The sequence below is a fragment of the Silurus meridionalis genome, chromosome 10 (assembly GCF_014805685.1).
Source record: "Silurus meridionalis isolate SWU-2019-XX chromosome 10, ASM1480568v1, whole genome shotgun sequence".
NCBI lineage: Eukaryota > Metazoa > Chordata > Actinopteri > Siluriformes > Siluridae > Silurus > Silurus meridionalis.
Window position 1 is genome coordinate 7,536,412 of NC_060893.1, and position 13,104 is coordinate 7,549,515.

At 36.0% G+C, this 13,104-nt stretch overlaps 1 protein-coding gene across 2 annotated transcripts in view; it reads left to right on the forward strand.

Annotated features, from left to right (window-relative positions):
• cntn1a (contactin 1a) overlaps positions 1–9,039 on the forward strand; it is a 71,193-nt gene extending 62,154 nt beyond the window's left edge. For both annotated transcript variants that reach the window (XM_046859598.1, XM_046859599.1), the window contains exons 18-24: positions 385–455; positions 542–776; positions 3,178–3,281; positions 3,468–3,651; positions 4,768–4,886; positions 5,098–5,254; positions 6,685–9,039. In XM_046859598.1, the coding sequence (XP_046715554.1) occupies positions 385–455; positions 542–776; positions 3,178–3,281; positions 3,468–3,651; positions 4,768–4,886; positions 5,098–5,254; positions 6,685–6,761 (947 nt within the window). In that variant the 3' untranslated portion in view covers positions 6,762–9,039. The remainder of the gene's footprint in view (positions 1–384; positions 456–541; positions 777–3,177; positions 3,282–3,467; positions 3,652–4,767; positions 4,887–5,097; positions 5,255–6,684) is intronic.
• The last annotated feature ends 4,065 nt before the right edge of the window (positions 9,040–13,104 follow it).

Below are 13,104 nucleotides of genomic sequence, written 5' to 3' on the forward strand. Positions count from 1 at the left end.
AATGCACAAGAAGCCCAGGGTATTTTAAGAGGTTAATATTGTAGAGTGTAGTCCTCTACACAGTGTTATCCTCCAGACTGCTGTTTACTACATCAAGTTATTTAAATATTCGGAGTTATTGGTAAACCAAATGACATTTTTTTCAACCTCTCAGCTGGTGATCTATAGTTAAGAGGAATTCTGGGGATTGTATTGAGTCCCTTTTCACTTTTTATAAACTTGTATTAGATTTAAGGTGCTGTTTTTGATAACATTGGTGTTTTGCATGAGGTTATGAATGAATAATTATAGTTGTTGATTTTTGGATGAAAAACAAACATGATAATGGGGTTTGTCACTGTTGATATGCGTGATTGTCGATCTCAAAATTCTTTCTTATTTTAGCTCCTCAGGTGGCTCCTTCAGATGTAGGAGGAGGTGGAGGAACGAGTAGAGAGCTTACCATCACATGGACGGTATTGTATTTTTTCTGTAATGAGCCTGTATTACATTTTGTTGTAAAAGAAGCCCTGACAGTGTGTGATTTTTGTTCTATCTTCAGCCTGTTCAGCCACAGTACTACAATGGACGTAACTTCGGCTACATTGTCACATTTAAGCCTCAGGATAGCGTTCAGTGGCATAAAGTGACCGTGCCTGACGCTAACGCTAATCGCTACATCCACAAAGACCCCTCAATTCCCCCAGCCACTAAGTTTGATGTGAAAGTAAAAGGCTTCAACAGTGTAGGAGAGGGACCCTATAGTCTCACCGCCGTCATATACTCTGCTCAGGATGGTGAGTATCAGAGTCTTTTATTTACCTATTAATGTATATACTGCTGTGTGAAATCAGAAACTCCCAAATCATGTTAGGTCAATATCTCGGTCATTCTTAGAGCTATATATGTATGAAGGATGTACCAATTCAGTGTATCGTATTGCATTGTTTGTGTGGAGACTCTCGAATTTGTATCGAACAATCTACAACAGACATGGATAATTAAGAAGGCCGTTTCTCATAAAATGCCACTTACATTACATTTGCTTAATCAAGCCTTACTTCCTCTTCTCATTAAATTTCGTTGCCTCAGGATAGACTATAGAGTGTTTAAAAAAAATAACACTTATTTAAAACAACAATATCCCTAGTTAGCAAAAAAAAGAAATTGGAGTATTTGGTGTATCTGGAAGGTCTGGAGTATGGAAGCAGTATGATATTAAAAATGTTCCTAGTGTATGATATTAGCAGCTGACAAGTGGTTGGACTAAAACTTTGCCAAATCTGTCAAACTAGAGGAGCATACACTATTACTAATGCCACAAACATGTCCACTAGATTTGTGGATCTCCATAACCAAGGCTGAGGTGATTTAGATCCTGATACATAGCAATTTTTGTAACAGTGGTGTGAAAAAGTGGCCCCTTCCTGATTTCTTATTTCTTTGCATGTTTTTCCCACTTTAATGTTTCAGATCATCAAACTAATTTAAATATCAGTAAAAGATAAAGGTTTTTATTATTGAGGGAAAACAAAATCCAAACTGCATGTTGTGTTCACTTGTGTTATCTTTTACTAATAGTAAGTATTAGTTTAATGATCTAAATCATTAAAGTGTGACAAACATGCAACAAAAAAAAAACAGTAAGGGGGCAAACACTTTTTCACACAACTGTACAAATGAAGCAGCTACCCATGCGATGCAATACTATTCACCCCATTACGATGCGGTGCGATCCGATTTCCATTTGAGTCAGCACAATGCTTTTTAATGCAATACAGTTTAATGGAAAAATATGATGCTATGCATTTCAGTATAGTGCAGATAGCTTGCTTTTATTTCTTTGGGTCAGACAGACAGCAAATCATGACTTTAAATGTGCCTTCTGACTTCTAACGCATGTCCCTTTCACAAAGTGAAACTCAAAGTGTTGTGATACGTCATATTCAGTGGTGCTGAGAGAAAATGCTTGAGAAACAGTCACAATCACAAATTATCGCATCCCTAATGTCCACACATCTGCTTTGACATCTTCAAATTCAATTATTGTATGTTAATAATGTTGCTTGTCTAAATTACATTTCAATTTTTTTAATTTTTTCTATTTATATGTACAGAGATATGTGAATTTTCTACTGGGATAAATAAAAGCGATCTTTCTATCTACAGTATGGTCAAACCCACTGCAAAGTGTTTTCATATGAATCTATTCCTTGCTAGATAATATATACTGATTTACTCCCTATTTATACACATACATTGGAAAAAAGGCCTAAAATTGCAATTTATTAAGCTTGTAATGTCTTAACAACAATTTATTGATCAGAAAATTTGCAAAAATTAAACAGGTAGATAAAGTAACTTAGTAAAATTATATTTTTTACTTTTGATTTTTTTTAAGTGAGTAAGTATGTAAACTTTTGGAAATCTTTTTACAAAAAGAAGAGTCAGTGTTATTTAATTTAATGATGAGCCATGTTGAAAATCTGGATTTTTTAAAAAACTCAGATGTGTTGATATTGTAATCATTATGATGAACTTAACAACTTTATGCATATAAATGAATGTCCCTGACTTACTTTTCCCCACACAGTTTACTGCAGCAAAAGTAGCATAGTATGAAAATTCTTTCTTATATTTCAGAAGGGTGGTGGACACAACAGGTATACACTATATAGAGTAGACTTAAGTTTGTGAAAACCTGACCGTTAGATTTGTATGTTTTTTTTTTTAAACAACCCACGTTCTACATGTTGTCCCCGTTTGCTTGTGATAATAACCTTCTCTTTTCCTGGAAGAATTTGGAGTGTGCTTGTTGAGATTTGTGCTCATTCAGCCTTAAAGGCGTTACTAAAATGATGTGGAGTGAGGGGGCCTGGGGTGCAGTCAGCCTTCCGGTTGATCCCAAAGATGTTTATGCTGTAACAGGATTGAGGCCTCTGAGTTTAGGTTAAGGGAAAATGTAATGCTATCCTATACAATTGTGTGCCTCCAACATTGTGGTAACAGTTTTGGGAAGAATCACATATAGCTGGAAAAGTCAGGTGTCCCAAATTGGTTTGTTTATATAGAATGTATAGTTGGGTCCAAAGTTTTGACCATGCTGTAAATCTGGGATTTATTTTTCATTCACATAAAATTATGTGTGAATGTGCTTCTATTGATTGAAGTGCTATCTAACATGCTGTATATCCTCAGCACCCTCAGAGGCTCCCACCATTGTAGAGGCCAGAACCTTGTCAGCGACAGAAGCAATTGTATGGTGGCGGCCACTCGCGCAGCAGACAGTTGAGGGATATCAGGTTAGTCTGACAATGTTGCAGGCACATTGAGTGTACAGTGTACAAATATAAAGTGATTTGCCCTTCATGCATGTTCACTTGTGCACTTGTTATAACTACCATTTGTTTAAGGAATGCTAGAATATGGTCTTCTAGCAGGGAAAACAATTCTTGGCTAATATTAAATCTTTATATTATCTTTGACAGGTGAGATATTGGAGGAAGTCCATGGAGAACGAGGCTTCAGCACAGCGCATCTCCAGCAGAGATAACCAGACACGCCTGGATAACATGAAACCCAATTCCCATTATGTTATAGAAGTGCGTGCTTTCAACGGTGCAGGTTATGGACCACCAAGCCAGAGACATGAGATCTACACAAAGAAAGCACGTAAGTGGTACAGAACTGACAGAGACAGAATTCACAGACAGAGCTGGCATTTCTACAGTATATCTTATTTTTAGTGCTTTTTAGTTGTTCAAGAGGCATAGAGAGTATATTTTATAATAAACTGTATCCAAAAATCTGGTTGAGGCTGTGCTTACTTTATATACTGTATTTTTCGGAATGTAAGCTGCTACTTTTTTCCTATGTTTTGAACCCCGCGGCTTAAACAACGAAGCGGCTAATTTATGAATTTTTCCTGGGTTTTTCCCGGTTTCACAAACTTCAAGCCAAAAAACTGAGCGACATAACATTAGACCCATAAAATTTCCGAACGGAAACAAAAAAACACACCTCACCTGTGTTCTAAGCTGTACGTCATTGAGAGAAAAAAAGTTTTTTAAACGCACGTTGATGCCAAAAGATAAACTCCTGAGAGAAATAGTTGTGAAAGGAAGAAGAAAGACAGTGAACAATGACTTTCTTGGTCGGCTACTGTTTAGATACAAGCCGTTGTAGCGCGTTGAGTCTGGGTGAAGGGAGAGCTCGCTAACTCCAGTTGCAACAGAAATCATATGAGCACAGACAGGTTTCCGAAACTCGTGCTTTTTTATTTTTCTTGGCAACAGCGTTATGGATTAGTCAAAGAAACTTAGAAATGAGCATCAGAAAATAATAAGGACATAATCCTCGTCTTGAACACATGCAGTAATTGCGGAAAAATGCTGTGCCGGTCTTTTCCCAAAATACCGCTATGCTCCTAAAGGAAGCATAACATATTTCACCCGTTACACCGTGTGTAATGTGTCTTCCGTTGAAGCCTGTGTAAAGTACATTAGTGTAGACAGGTGCTGCTTTTTTATGTTAAAAATTTAAATATTTGTAAAATTCAGTGGGTGCGGCTTATATATGGGTGCGCTTTATAGTCCGGAAATTACGGTATACTTTTTCATAAACTTTAACTTTAAAATCTTTATATAACATTGCATAGAAGACTAACCAAGTAAAGTAGCCACGACTCAAACATAAGCATAAAGGTCCTATTTTCTTAAGTAGATCTATTCCCAGATCTTGTTCTTGTTGATAGATATGGTATATTTGTCTTTGGCTCTTTATTTTCAGCTCCAAGTCGGCCACCAAAAATAATCGGCACAAAGTTGAACTCCAGTGGAACTTTAGTCAACGTTGCCTGGCAGCATGTGGAGGCTTTAGCCAATGAATCTGCTGTGGAGAACTATAAGGTATAGACAATATGGCTATAGAGTTGTATAGAGTTTAATAATTTGAAAAAATATATATTTCAAATAAATAAGTGTGTGTGTGAACTTTAGTTTCTGTCCCAGATGTTGTTTTGTCTGTATGACTCATGAGTGACTTTGAAAACCAAATGTGTCTGATCATTACATGGGCTAATTCTGCACCTAAAGCTATTTGTCTGATGTCGTTTTAAAGGTTCTCTATAGACAGGAGGGCCACAGCACCGGGACACTGTACACCACAAATAAGCAGTCCATTGACCTGCCTATTTACAAAGATGGAGATTACCTGGTGGAGGTGAGGGCACAGAGCAAGGGAGGAGATGGCGCTGTGGCTCAAGTTCGCATCTCAGGTAAGCTGTCTGTCAAAACCGTCAGATCCGTGTCACATGAGCCCTATGTGCAAAGTCTTTACCTTCTTGGATTTAACGTGATGTTACGTAATTCTAGAAAATGTCAACTTATTTATTTATGCAGAGCTAAGTTAATTGATGGTGGTAATGGAAATTTAAATGGTTTCTGATGATAAGTAAAAGTGCATGAATTACAAAAGGGCAAATAAATTAGAAAATCAATATTTCAGTTTGTCTTTTCACACGCTTTGCTTCATGTGAACATTTCAAGTTGGATCATGCCCATACTGCAGTTAGAGTGTGGTGATTTGTCAGTGTCATGCACCTTTGGGTATGAACAGCTGCTAGTAAGCTGAAGAAGGAGATAACAGGGTGTATGAGAAAGAGAAACCTGTAATGATATATGACCTTTTCCCTAACTGCAGTATTTTGCTTACATTATTGCATTTAGAATGTATTAACTATTCTGAGGTTGTGAATGTCCCAGGTTCCATACAGTCAAAAAATGCAGCTAACACTATATGGCCAAATGTTTGTAGACACTGGCCCATCACACTTATGTAATTGTTGAACATCCAAGTCAAGGTTCATTGTCCAGTCCACATTTCACCATGGTTATGAGTATTTGTGTTCAGTAAGCTATAAGAGCATTAGTAAGGTCATACACCAAAGGATGTCTTGGGTTCAGTCAATGTTTCAGACTAGTTCATCCCAAAGGTGTTCATTGGGGAACAGGTCAGGGCTCTGTGCAGGATACTTCTTCCACTCCAAAATTTTCAGTTGTAAAACTACAGCAAAACATTGACTAGATTTGTGCGCTTCTGTGATTCCTGTCATTTGTCCACTATAGTATATTTTTTCTAGTGTGCAGTCTGATTTGCCACAAATTTTGTCATTGTTTGTCAGTACCACCATAATGGTTTAGGAATGAGGCAATTTTTTTGCTTTATTTTGGGGGGGGGTTTAACAAAAACAAAGCAGTAATCTTTTAGAAATTTACAGTAATTTGTAGTCCCTCTATTTACATAAGCACAAAGTAATTAGACAAACTCACATAAACATAAGAATTATTTTTAATACCCAGTTGCTGCTTGTTTGCTTGAGCAGAAAGCATAGCTCTGTATGCTTCAGAATTCATCCTGCTACTTCCATAAGCAGTCACATCCACAATGAACACTAGTAACCCAGTTCTACTGGCAGCCATCCATGCCCATGCCATGACACTGCCTCCATGTTTAATATATGATGTGGTATCCTTTGGATCACAAGCCGATCCTTACCTTCTTCATACTCTTCTCTTTCTATAATTCTGTTAGAAGTTAAGAGGCAAAATGGCGCATATATCCAAACATATTCTATAATCTGGTTTTAATGGTACTATGTTTTGTGTATGTTTTATAACCTTTATGTGTATGTGATTGTGTCTGTAGCTGGAGGGGTCTCATCAGCTTCATCTCTGAGCCTCTGTGTCCTGCTGCTGGTGGCATTGCTCAGCCTAACTCTCTGATTGTAGCGCCATCTCTCCTCTGCCTTCACTCACCACAGTGAAGAGGACTCTTACTGGATTACGCCTTACAGGACTCTTATTTTACAAATTCCTATGCTCAACAACGAATATTCCCAACCTGGACTGAACGATGTTGGAAGAAAAGACAATACAGAAATCTAGATAGGACAAGGATGTTAAGGATTGTCTGATTCAGTATAGACTTAACCATGAAGCAGTGTCAAAAGGAGTTCTCTAAAGTTCAATATGCCTTATAATATCTCTTACCCTGCTTATGGCTGCTTGTGGGTAGAGTGACATCTGTATTTACAATTTACAAAACACAAGGCTGTTTCAGCTTTAATTTTAATTCTGTTGACGGCTCATTCTGTAACACCAATAATCTTCTCTTAATTGACTTCGCAGTTTTCTTTCCACAGCGTTCTCTGTAAAAAGTGACATTTGATGAGAGATGAGTATCTGCAAGTTAGCGTAGTTTGCAAATCAGCAGAACTTTTTTTTTGTTTCTGAGCTAATCCTTTTCTTGACCGATACAGTCAAAGCAAACTCCTCTGCTACGCCGACTCAATACAAACTAAACAAAGTTGCGCAAAATGAAAAAAATATATAGCAATTTATTTCAAGCTAGTAGATGTATATGCAATAATTTATAAGCTATCAATTTCTTAATATATTTCAGTATTTCGTTGGTCATATTAACATATCATTAATAGAAAGATTATTTTACTTTAAATATATGATTTCAAAGCCCTTAAATAAAAGGAAATGAACATTCGAGAGATGTGTGCTTATAGCCTCTGTAGACTGAACAAGGCTCATCAGGGGTTTGAAAAAAAAATTGTAAATATATATCTTAATTGCTGAAATGTCTGTACCGAGGAGTAATTGTGTTTGTGTGTGAACTGTAGGTGTAGGATGCATATCCAAACCATGGTTTTAAACCTGAACAAGATGAATATGTTTGAGTGTGTGTACATGTGCTTGTGAGTGAACTGTGGCATGATAATCCACTGCAACAGGACATGGGCCCAAATCTCACAGCACTTCTGGATAAGGGTGTTGATTTTTAAAATAATTTCTATACGTCACTCATACTGTAGTTTAAGAAACTCTGTCATTTCATTAGTGCTTTAATTAAAAGGCAGCATAAGGAAAACTTCTTGTTTTGACTGTATCTTTGAATTCTCTGTCATTTAGAAGGGGTTCATTTAAAGAAAAAAAAAAAAAGAAATAGAACAAAGAAAAAAAGATTTAATTTTAAGCATTTTTTGCTTTGTTTTTTCCATTGGTTTTATTTTTTATTTTTTGGTCATGTTCCAAATGTTGGAAGAAACAGATCTATGGCCTGGGACAAGGTGCAGACTAGCTAGAAAGGTGTAATGCTATTAATGTTCAGGCCTCAAAACATAAAAAGTGCATTCCAATCAGAATTTCTGATAGTGTATTTGCTAAAGCGTTTCAAACCTGCACAGCTGTTTTGATTGTGTTATATGAGTCATATCACTAATTGACCTTGTACAGCATGACAGTGATTGTTGGCTTATTGAACAGGTATTGCGATTAAATCTGAAATACTTTTGTAACCCATTGTCTTTTCACATGTAACCCATTCCAAATACAGTGTGCCGATCTGTCCAGTTTAACAGCATTTTACTTGTTATTAAAATGTCTTTAGGTTTGTTACTAAATGCATTTCCATTTCGACACATTCTATCTGAAGATGAACCATAATATATCTCCACAAATTTTCTTTCATGAGAAAAGGATATTTCATTTTTTAAATGTCCCAGGCTAATTGAATGTGATGTTTTTGTTTTAATATCTAGAAGGTATATTGGATGGTGACCTCTCAGATGGACTGTCTGTGTGCATTTGCTTCCTTATGTTTTGTAATAATTCAGCAACCACCACAAAGTGCTTTCTCTTTCCCTGTTTACTTCAGGCAACCGCATCATCAATGTAAAAGGAAAAAAAAACCAAATGCATGAAAGCCTTTAACTTAATTATTGCAATCTGCAATTATTTGGAGTGTTATGGTAACGCCCTCAGATGCATGATCTGGAAATGAATGGTTCGTTCCAGTTGCGTTAAAACGCCATACTCATTCGCGATGAAGGTGACTCATGTAACTCAGCTTCTTCTGCTCTGCCTTTTTCAGGCAATTAAAAAGTGTGTTCGGTCTGAATGACAGGTTGTGTAGATGAAATGTAACCCATGAGTCATTATCTGCTTCACTGAAGCCATTCTTCTCAATTAAAGTTTATAAAGTCAAACCCAACATGTCTCTTATTGTATTTGGTCTTGTTGAATTTATGACCGTAAGATTTTAAATAATAATCCTCATTAAACATATACCAAAGTGTTTAACTTATGGTATTGTAATAATTAACTTTGCAATAAAAACCGATGTGGAGGGGGGAAACTTTTAAATAAGGATGCAATTGCAATCTTAAAAAAGCTTATAAATCTGGCACCAGGAAGCAGCTTGTTTTATTAAAAGGGATCAGAGACATAAGTTAAAGAAAGCAGGAAGAGACACTGTGTTGATTGATGTGATGTCCTCTTTTTTTCTCTTCCAAATAATGCTATACATTTCATACTACACATAATGATCTCTCCTATTTTCTAGTAAACAGTAAAATGAAAAAAAAATTCTTCCAAGATGTTACAGTACATACAACCCCAATTCCATAGATGTTGTGACACTGTAAAATTTAAATAAAAAGTCAATGCATTTGCAATTATTTTTAAATCTCATAAACCCATCTTTTATTCACAGTAGAACATACCATGTGTTTGAACTGAGGAATTTTGAATTTAATGGATGCAACACGTCTCAAAAAACACAACAAAAGTCTGGAAAAGTAAGTGTTGTGTTACTGAAAAGAAACAGTTGGTGGAACATTTCGCAACTAATTAAGTTAAATAGCAACAGGTCAGAGAAGCAGAGTATCAGAAGGTAAAATGGGGAAAGAATCACCAATCTGAAAAAATGTCAACAATTTATGAAACACAGAATAATGTTTCTTAACACAAAACTGTAAATACTTTGAATTCCATCATCTACAGCACATGTCATCCAAAGCTCCAGGAATCTGGATAAATCTCTGTGCACAAGAAACAAAGGGCAAAAATCAATATTGGATGCCTGTGATCTTCCCAGGTGGAACTGCATTAAAAACAGGTATGATTCTGTAATGGAAATCACTGAATGGGCTCAGAAACAACTCTATAAATCATTGTCTTTAAACACAATTTTCCATGTCTTTCACAAATGGAGGTAAGAAAGCCATATGTAAAGATGATCCAGCAATGCATTCTGTCTTTTCTGGGCCAGATCTCATTTAAAAAGGCAAAGTGGAGTAATATTTTGTGGTCAAATGAATCAAATTGTTTTATTCTTTTTGGAAACCATGGCCTAAAACTAGGAAAAAGGATATTGACCATCTGGCTTTTTATCAGTGCTAAATTCAAACTTCTGCATGACTGATGGTATTGTCACGTATAATTAATTCCTATAGAATGGGCAGCTTGCAGATGGATTTTCACCATTAGTGCTGAAAATTATTTAAAAAGATAATTAGAAATGTAAATATTAACTTATGAAATTTGCAAATCATTGCATTCTGTTTTTATTTACATTTTACATAATGTTCCAAATTCTTTTGAAATTGGGTTTTGCACATTTTCACTAGGTAAAGAGAAAAAAACAAAAAACATACGGAACTATTTATTACAAAAACAACACAATAAAAGAATAAATACAGTGACAGTGCAGCACCAACCAGTATAGTAAATGTGTATTTTTTGTCAGTCAGCCATTTCTTCCCATTCAATTTTCAATTTATTTATTTTACAAAATTGACATGTAAGTCAATAAGGACAGAGGACAAATATACAATATTTTACATTGCCTGGTGTTCTCCAGTATATATATCTTCTGTAAGGTATAGATAGATAGATAGATAGATAGATAGATAGATAGATAGATAGATAGATAGATAGATAGATAGATAGATAGATAGATAGATAGATAGATAGATAGATAGAACCTTATTGTCATTGCATAGTACAGCTTTGCGTTCAAAGCCTCCGTACCATACAGTGATGGAGTTGGTCAGGATGCTCTCAATGATGCAGAGGTTAAAGCTCTCTAGGGGTTTTATACAAACACGACTTGTCCTTTAAAACTGATTCCTATCTCAAAACCTTATTTCTCTGCACAAATACCTTTCATCACACCATTCCATCTGCCTTTGTGTTGTGCCCTTCAGCATGGAAAAGGTTTCTAAGAGCTGCAGAATCACATAATACAATCTTAATCTCTGATAAGAGCAGAGCCACCTTGTTTTCAGCTCCTAACACAATATATGACAAGAAAAGAGTGTGCCATGAAAGGAATAAAATAAGATTTATGACCCTTGATCTCTGGCAGGATAATTTGATTGCTGGAGCATGAAGAGGGGAAAAACGATTGCTGATAAAACAGGTTGTGGATTTCCGCAGCCAATGTTTTTTTTTTTTTTTTCTTTTCTCAAATGATGGTTAGCATGTTCTTTTTTGTATCTGAGTGCAAACAAATGCCCTGACAAATGTCTTGTGGTTCACATCTTGTACCTCTTGTATTTAGCAATAAGCAAATAAAAAAGCAATAATTCTTCTGAAAGAATAAAAAAACAAGAGGACTTCTTTCATCAGTGATAAATGAACCAAGTCATCAACAGTATACAAACAGTAATATGAGATATTAACTTTTTTTTTTTTTTGCCTGGACAAGCTTTGAATGAAAGAAATCTTTTGCTCAGACACTGTTAAATGTGACACTTTCTGGGGTTTTTTTTTCCTCCCCTCAAAATGTTGTTCTCGTTACCCTGCAGTAGAGTTCAGTCATCACATTAACCACATTTTTTCTTTCTATAAAGTGCTCAAAAGTCTTTTGTAGTAGAATCTACTGTACTTAAGTAGATTTGTCTGGTATCAATACTTTACCATTTATATTACTTTTTACTTTTACTTATTATATCTTTTACATAAATATCCATTCGTTTTACATTATATGTTCGAAACAGACTCGTTACTTTAGTTTTAATCTATTTGGTGACATGATCAATATTTTTTCTTCCCACTGCGTGCCATTTTCAGCCCATCAACCTGTTTCCTGTCATTGCGTGGCTTTTTCAATCTACCGCTGGTGTATTATTTCCTGGCTCTCACACACCACAAACAGAATAGTTTACGAAGATAACAATGAACAAGGCAGAAGGCAACATAGTAACATATGGGGTTAATGTGGATGGGACAGAGGGAGTCAGCGATGTAAACATGACTGAGAGCAGAAACATTCCTGATCACCTGATCATCATAATCTTTTATTTTCTTATGTTCTATATGGTGGATGTTTAGCCTGGATGCATTTATTAGGTAACAAAATTTGAAATTAGTTTTGTATCAATAATAGAGCTGTCAAAATTAACACAAAATCGTCAGTGGTGTAATTCTGTTAACGCGTGATTAATGCAGCACGCATTACTGTTTGACCATATTCATTAAAAACAAAAATTAAGCAAAATGAAAACATTCTACACAACACTCGATTATTTACGACGCCTTTTTTTTACTCAGATATCTTAAAAAATTGTAATTAATAAACTCCACCAAAAAATATTTTTTTAGCACTGAACAGTTGTTTTACTAATGCGCCAAGTCTCAAATCAGCACCAAAATCTGCCATGATGCACAAAATTAACCCTCAGGGGGTCAATTTTGGAAAATTGACAAGTGAGTATACACATGTAAACATTTGTTAGAATCCCTAGGAACAGATGACATTTCTAAAGACATCTCAAGAAGTATAGGTGCTGTTGTGGCATGTGAACTCCCATGAACTTGAAGCTGGAGAACCTATCTACCTCAGTTTCATTGATGTAGACTGGGGAGTGTCTCTTGCTGTTAGATTTCCAAAAGTCCACTATGTGCTTTTTAGTCTTCATGGCGATAAGGATCAGGTTGTTGGTGGTACACCATGCTGCTGATCTGGCCGACCATGGTGAGAGTCATCTTCATACTTGATGAAGATGTTGCCTTTATGCAGAGGAGCACAGTCATGGGTGAACAGGGATTAAAGTAGTGGACTCAGAACACAGCCCTGTGGGATGCCAGTGTTCAGAATGAGGGTCGAAGATACCCGTTTGCCCAACCTAACAGACTGCGGTCTGTTGACAAGAAAGTCCATAATCTATCTGCAGAGGTGCAGATACCCAGGTCACTGAGCTTAGTGATCAGTACAGTGGGGAGGACTGTATTGAACCCAGAGCTGAAGTCAGTGAACAGCATTCTGATGTAA